General features: G+C 54.5%; 2 protein-coding genes across 2 annotated transcripts; both read left to right on the forward strand.

The window, feature by feature from the left end:
- Positions 1-228: 228 nt before the first annotated feature.
- Positions 229-3,511, forward strand: EAH_00058920 (hypothetical protein, conserved; the record flags this gene model as incomplete). Its single annotated transcript, XM_013393623.1, has 5 exons — positions 229-296; positions 998-1,077; positions 1,278-1,574; positions 1,823-1,885; positions 2,094-3,511. Coding segments are annotated over 5 exons (1,926 nt in total), but the record flags the coding sequence as incomplete, so codon positions are not given.
- A 1,446-nt stretch (positions 3,512-4,957) lies between these two features.
- Positions 4,958-6,952, forward strand: EAH_00058930 (hypothetical protein; the record flags this gene model as incomplete). Its single annotated transcript, XM_013393624.1, has 2 exons — positions 4,958-6,463; positions 6,715-6,952. Coding segments are annotated over 2 exons (1,744 nt in total), but the record flags the coding sequence as incomplete, so codon positions are not given.
- Between the last annotated feature and the right edge of the window lie 709 nt (positions 6,953-7,661).

Consider the following 7,661-nt stretch of genomic DNA (forward strand, 5'->3'; position numbering starts at 1 on the left):
TTTAATATATGTTATATATATATTTAATATATATATATATATTTAATATATATTATATATTATTTAAATTAATTCTGTCTCCTCTCTCTTCTTTATAATTTTTGCATGCCTTCTCATCCACTTCTACTGTAGCGGCAGCAGTTGCTGCTGCTGCTGTTGCTGCTGTTGCTGCTGCTGCTGCTGCTGTTTTATTTGGTTTGCTGCTTTTGCTGTTTGCTGCGGATGCAGATTGCAACAAATCAAACGACATATGAACAAATAAAAAGTTTCTTCTATGGCAGCAACCCATGGAACAGGTGCTGCTGCTGCTGCTGCTGCTGCTGTTGCTGCTGCTGCTGTTGCTGCTGCTGCTGCTGCTGTTGTTGCTGCTGCTGTTTTTGCTGCTGTTGCTGCTGCTGCTGCTGTTGCTGTTGCTGCTGCTGGTGTTGTTGCCGCTGGTGCTGTTGCTACAGCTTTTGCTGCCCCTTCTACTGTTGCTGCTATTTCTGCTGCTGCTGCTCTAATGCTGCTGCAGCGGGTGGCTGCATGTTGTATAATTTGTGCGTAGGGGTTTAGCAGGAAATATTCGTGAAGCCTGCTGTCTAGCCAGACACCCCAGACACTTCAACCCCAAGTCAGCTGCTGCTGCTGCTGCTGCTGCTGTTGCTGCTGCTGTTGCTGCTGCTGTTACTCTTGTTTCTGCTGCTGTTGCTGCTGCTGTTTCTGCTGCTGCTGCTGCTATTGATGCCGCTGCTGCTGATGATAGTGATACTGATGATGACTTTGCTGCTGCTGCTTCTGTTGCTGCTTCTGTTGTTGCTGTTGCTGCTTGTACGGCTGCTGCTTCTGTTGCTGCTGCTTCTGCGCGTGTGTGTGGTTGTCCGTTGCTGCACTATGCTCCTTCCGTGCTGCTGCTTTTCTAATTCCCCCGCTGCTGTTTCTGCTGCTGCTGCTGTTGCTGCTGCTGCTGCTGTTCCTGCTGCTGTTGCTGCTGCTGCTGCTGCTGCTGCTGCTGCAGGGCGAGCGGTTTGTGTCACTTGGAGTTGCCAGCACGTAATCCCTACTCACCTTCTCAGGGATCTTCTCTCTCAAGCAGAGGTCTGCTGTTGCTGCTGTTGCTGCTGCTGCTGCTGCTGCTGCTGCTGCTGCTGCTCCTGTTGCTGCTGTTGTTGCTCGTGCTGGTGCTGCTGCTGCTGCTGCTGCATTCTGTCGCCCTCTTGTTGCTGTTGTTGCTCGTGCTGTTGCTGCTGCTGCAGCAGAAGTAGTTGCTGCAGTTTGCTGTTGCTGCTGTGCCTCAGGCGAGGATACAGTTAGCATTGCCCTAGACGGCATCAGCGCAGCAGCACAGCAGCAGCAGCAGCAGCAGCAGCAGGAGCAGCAGCAGCAGCAGCAGCAGCAACGGCAGCATCAGCAGCAGGCGTTGCTGTTGCGGCAGCGCTCGCAGCACCGACTTCCTTACGAAGAGGGGTATCAGGAAGAAGAGCAGCAGCAGCAGCAGCAGCAAGCGGTGCTGCTGCAGCAGCAACCTCTTCATGAAGCCCCAGCACTTCCTCTTGTTCGCTCTGCGCAACCACCAGCCGTCACGAACTGCTGCGGTACGCTGCTGCTGCTGCTGCTGCTACTGCTGCTGCTACTGCTGCTGTCACTGCTGCTGCTGCTACTGCTGCTACTTGTACCGCTGCTGCTGCTATTGCTGTTGCTGCTACTGCTGCTGCTGCTGCTGCTTGCACTGCTGGTGGATGCGTCGCTACCACTGGAGTTGTTGCTGCTGCTGCTTGATTTGCTGCTGCTTCTTGATTTGCTGTTGCTGCTGCTTGATTTGCTGCTGCTGTTGCTGCTGCAGAAGCTGAGGGCGCAACACAAATTTTGTCTGCGGACCCTTCCTTTATCGATTGCATCACCGGTAGTAAGCACTCTGCTGCTGCTGCTTCTGCTGCTGCTGCTGCTGCTCTTGCTCTTGCTGCTGCTGCTGTTGCTGTTGTTGCTACTGCTGTTGCTGCTGCTGCTGCTGCTATCGGTGGTACTGCAGCTGTTTTCTTCTATTCTCCTTGTAGGTAATGGTGGTGTATCAGTGGCTGCTGTTGCTGCTGCTGCTGCTGTTGCTGCTGCTGCAGGCACTCCTTCTGTGCAGCTGCAATCTGTTCCTCTCGTGGCGTCCGAGAGACCCCACAGGCCAAAGACGCAGCAGCAGCAGCAGCAGCAGCAGCAACAGCAACAGCAGCAGCAGCAGCAGCTTGGGAAGCCGCACTTATTTAGCAGCCACAGCATCTGCAGCACCACGCAGCAGGAGGGGGAGGGAGCAGCAGCAGCAGCAGCAGCAACAGCAACAACAGCAGCAGCAGGAGAAATATGCGACCGAGCCGCTGCTGGCTTCTGTGGCGTTCGCCGCAGCAGCAGCAGCAGCAGCAGCAACAGCAGCAGCAGCAACAACAACAGCAGCAGTTGCCCTTCTTTTCTGAAGCTGCTGTGGGGACGGAGACACCCACCTGCTGCTGCTGCTGCTGCGCAGGGGCTGCTGCCGCGGCTGCCCCCTCTGAGCAGCAGCAGCAGCAGCAGCAGCAGCATTATACACTGCAGCAGCAACACCTCCCTAACTAGGGTGCCTATACACCCGAATTCTCCGCAGGAGGATCTGCAGCGGGAAGTACAGCAGCAACTGCAGCTTGAGGCACAGCAGCAGCAGCAGCAGCAACAGCAGCTGCAGCTGTTGCGGCTGCAGCAACAGCTGCAGCGGCAGCTGCACCAGCAGCAGCAGCAGCAGCAGCAGCAGCAGCGAAGAGGCATTGCTTCTTCTTCTGTTAGGGCGCTGCTGCTGAAGTGCGGTGGGATTGCCTGCGTACTGCCGGAGGAAGATGAAGAAGAAAGCTCGCAGTGCGCGCTGCAGCTGCAGCAGCTGCAGCAGCAGCTAGAGCAGCAGCAGCAGAAGCAGCAACTGCAGCACCTAGAGCAGCAGCAGCTAGAGCAGCAGCAGCAACAACAACAACAGCGAAAGCAGCGCGGGCACCACGGCCTTTGCTCACCACTTAGGGGCAGCCAGCTGAGACACGTGCGACTGCAGCAGCAGCAACAGCAGCAGCAGCAACAGCAGCAGCAGCAGCAGCAGCAGCAATGCTGGGAGTACCGTCCCCGGTCCCGCAGTGTACGAAGACTTAGCCTTACAGAGCTGCAGCGGCCGCAGCAGCAAGGGTCATTGCAGCAGCAGCAAACGGTGCAGCTGCAGCACCAGGAGCAGCAGCAGCAGCAGCAGCAGCATAAACGCAGCAGCAGCGCAACCCCACACCAAAGGCCCCCTTGCGAGCGCGCCCAAAGGGCAGCAGCAGCAGCAGCAGATACAGCAGCAAATGCAGCAGCAGCAAATGCAGTATCAGCAGCAGATGCAGCAGCAAGGGCAGCACCAGGTGCAGCAGCAGCAGCACCAGCATCAACAGCATCTGCAGCAGCAGATGCAGCAGCAGATGCAGCAGCAGATGCAGCAGCAGATGCAGCAGCAGCAGCTGCAAGGTGTCTGCCTTTCCGTCCAGTGCATCTATAGGGGATTCCTTGCAGCAGCAAAACCGAGCAAATTAATTAAAATAAATAATTTAATAAGTTAAATAAATATAACTAAATATAAATAATAAATAAATAATAAATAAATAATAAATAAATAATAAATAAATAATAAATAAAAAGACATAGATAGGGGGCAGGGCTTTGATTGCAAACAAATGCGTTCGTATAGAGAGCGCTTATAAGAGAAGACGTGCTGCTGCGTTGCTGCTGCTGCTGCTGCTGCTGCTGTGTTGCTGCTGCTGCTGTGTTGCTGCTGCTGTGTTGCTGCTGCTGCTGCTGTGTTGCTGCTGCTGCTACTCCCGCTGCAGCAGCCGGAGGCCAGAACCTTCTGCTGCAGTTGCTGCTGTTGCAGTTGCTAGTGTACTGCTGTTTTTGCTGCTGCTGCACCTGCTAATCTGCTGCTCGTTGCTGCAGCAGTTGCTAATATCTTGCTGTTGCTGCTGCTGCAGTTGTTACCCTGTTGCTGCTGTTGCTGCTGCAGCACAATCGGCTGCCGTTGCTGCAGTTTTGTCTCCGGTTCTTGCTGCTACAGTATTTGTTCTTCTTCGTGCTGCTGCTGCACCAGTTCCTCTTCTGCTGTTTGCTGCTGCTGCTGCAGCCTCTCTTGAACTGTTGCTGCTGCTGCTGTTTACACCCATACATACACCGGAAGGCTGCTGCTGCAGCTGCTGCTGCTGCATGGGTCATTAATAGACATGTTTACTGTTTAAATATATTTATTTATTGTTCGCTGCAAACGACCGGACAGCTTCTAAAGAGGAGCAGGAGCAGCAGCAGCAGCAGCAATAGCAGTAACAGCAGCAGCAAACACCGACAGACAGTTTTTCTGTTTTTGTTTCTTTAAGCAAATTAATAAAAACCATATACAAATTCAAGAGCTCTTCACGCAGCAGCAGCAGCAGCAGCAACAGCAGCAACAGCAGCAGTTGATGGATTCGTTATTTTCATACAGCACAGCAGCAACAGCAGCAGCAACAGCAGCAGCAACAGCAGCAATTGCTTCACCCAAGTGATATTAACAATATAAATTGCAGCAAAAGAAGCAGCAGAATTCTTCTTTCATTTATGCTGCTGCTGCAGATGTCTTGACTGCCCATTGGTGCCCTCCGGGGCTGCTGCTGCTGCTGCTGCTGCTGTTGCTGCTGCTGCTGCTGCACCACCGGTGCTGTGTATCTCTTTGTTGAAATTGAGTGAAATAATAATTCTTTTTTTTGTTTTTGCTGCTGCTTCGCCTTCTTGCTGCTGCAGCAGAAGCACAAAGACAAGAAGACAGAGGGTGGGGCCCTATCGACTAGCCGACTAGCCGCAGCAGCAGCAGCAGCAGCAGCAGAAGCAGCAACAGCAGCAGCAGCAGCAGCAACAGCAGCAGCAACAACAGCAGCAGCAAATGAAGCAAGAGGCAGTGAGTTAAGATCGCTGCATAAGAATGGAGCGCAGCAGCAGCAGCAGCAACAACAACAACAACAGCAGCAGCACCAGCAGCAGCAGCGACAGCAATGACAGCAACAGCAGCAACGACAATGCCATGGAGGCTTCTCAGTGCGTGAGGGAGGCTGAAGAAGCAGATGCAGCAGCAGCAGCAGCAGCAGCAGCAGAACAAGCAGCATCAGCAGCAGATCAAGCAGCAGATCAGGCAGCAGATCGGGCAGCAGCACAAGGAGATGATGCAGCAAAGCACAAAGTAGAAGACACTGGGGAAGCAGCAGCAGCTGCTGCTGCTGCACCTGAAGCAGCACCAGAGTCAGCAGCAGACACAAGTGCAGCAGCACAACCCGCTTGCGCAGCACCGCCTCCGGCAGCAGCCACAGCAGCCACAGCAGCAGCAGCAGCAACAGCAGCAGCAGCAGCAGAAACAGCAGCAGCTGCAAAGTCGTTGCATGCGGCAGCACAGGGGGAGCCTGGTTCAGATAAAGACGGAGATAACCCTGCAGCAGCAAGTACTGCTGCAGCTGCTGCTTCACCGTCTGCTGCAGACACAGCAGCAGCTGCTGCTGCTGCAGCAGCAGCAGAAGCAGCGGAAGCGGCAGAAGCAGCAGCAACAGCAGCAGCAGCAGCAGAAGATAAACCCGTAGACGAGCAGTCGGCATCAGCATCAGAAACAGCAGCAGCAACAGCAGCAGCAACGACAACAGCCGCTGCAGGTGCAGCAGCAGATGCAGCAAAAGATGCTGCGGCGGCAGCAGCAGCAGCAGCAACGGCAACAGCAGCTGCAGGTGCGGCAGCAGATGCAGCAAAAGATGCAGCAGCAGCAGATGCACCAGCAGCACCCGCATCAGCAGCTGCAGGTCCAGCAGCAGATGCAGCAAACGACGCAGCGGCAGCAGATGCAGCAGCAGCAACAACAACAGCAACAGCAGCTTCAGGTTCAGCAGCAGATGCAGCGAAAGATGCGGCGGCAGCAGATATAACAGCTGCAGCAGCAGCAGCAAAAAGCGAATCAGCAGCAGAACATCCGCAGGCAGCAGCAGACAGCGAGGAAAATGCGCAGCAGCGGCAGCAGCAGCAGCAGCAGGTGCAGCAACAGCAGCAGGAGCAAGAGCAGCAGCAGCAGCAGCAGGTGCAAGAGGAGCAGCAAGAACAGCCGCACCAGGAGCAGCAACAGCAACAGCAACAGCAGCACGAGCAGCAGCAAGAGCATCAGCAGCACGGGGAGCAGCAAGAACAGCAGCAGCAAGAGAAGCAGCAGCAGCAGCAGCGGGCTCTCTCATCTCAAAAGAGTCTCCGACTACAACGCAGCCGTTCGCGATATATGCAAACCCCGCAACATATAACACCAAAGCATTATGCTGCCAGCAGCAGCAGCAGCAGCAGCAGCAGCAGCAGCAGCAGCAGCAGCAGGAAGGAAGCAGAAGCAGAAGAAGAAGCAAAGACGAAAGACACCGAAGGCGTTGTGGAGTTCATTCAATCGGACTCAGAAAACGTACAGATCGTTGTAAGCAGCAGCAGCAGCAGCAGCAGCAAGAGCAGCAGAAGCTGCTGCAGCAGCTGCTGCAGCAGCTTCTGCTGTTGCTGCAAATAGAGTTATAAACGGTTGCGCAGTTATTTGAATAGGAGCAGCAGCAACAGCAGATGCAGAAGCAGTACTGAGCCACCTATAGTAGTAGTAGCAGCTGCAGCAGCAGCAGCAGCAGCAGCAGCAGCAGCAGCAGCAGCAGCAGCAGAAGCGCGTATGTCTGCTTGCAGAGCGGAGAGGAGGACTCGAAAGAGGAGGCCCCAAGTCCTGCTTCTGATGCTGATCCTGCTGCTGTTGCTGCTGCTGCTGATGCAGTAGCAGCAGCAGCAGCAGCAGATGCATCAGCAGCAGCAGCAGCAGATGCATCAGCAGCAGCAGCAGATGCATCAGCAGCAGCAGCAGCAGCAGACTCGGCAACCGAAGCAGAGACAGCGACAGAACCAGCAGCAGAAACCCCCCCTATACAAAGTGCGTCTTTGCTCCTGCTGTTGTTGCTGCTGCTGCTGCTTCGATTGTTACTGCTGCTGGTGCTGATGCTGCTGCTGCTGATGCTGCTGCTGCTGCTGCTGCTGCTGCTGCCAGACCTACAACTACCATTCCTACTGCTACTATTCCTATTGCTGCTGCAAAACCCCTTAGCTGCTGCTGCTCCTCTTGCTGCTGCTGCTGTTACTGCTCCTCTTGCTGCTGCTGCTCCTCTTGCTGCTGCTGCTGTTACTGCTCCTCTTGCTGCTGCTGCTGCTGCTGCTGCTGCTGCTGCTGCAGGGACTGGAGGAGACACTTTACTGGATTATTCTCATACTCGCTCGAGGCGCTGCAGCGCGGAGTCTGTAGCGACAGTCGATTGCTTCCACTTTGCTGCTTCAAAACCGGTTAGCTGCTGCTGCTGCTGCTGCTGCTGCTGCTGCTGCTGCTGCTGTTGCTGCTGCTGTTGATGTTGCTGCTACTTCTGTTCTTATTTGAGTTGGTGGTGCTGCTGTTGCTGCTTTTCTGCTGCTGTTGTTGCTGCTCCTTTCGCTGCTGCTGTTGCTGCTGGTGCTGCTGCAAGGCCGCAGCAACAGCAGCAGCAGCAGCAGCAGCAGCAGCAAATGGTTGCTGTTTGTGCTGCTTAGGCTCCGTTATCTGCTGTTGTTATTTTAAAGACAGAAATTAATTTTTGCGTCTATTGTTCGTCTCT

The sequence above is a fragment of the Eimeria acervulina genome, genomic scaffold, assembly GCF_000499425.1.
Source record: "Eimeria acervulina Houghton genomic scaffold, Eah_scaff1362, whole genome shotgun sequence".
NCBI classification, from domain to species: Eukaryota; Apicomplexa; class Conoidasida; order Eucoccidiorida; family Eimeriidae; genus Eimeria; species Eimeria acervulina.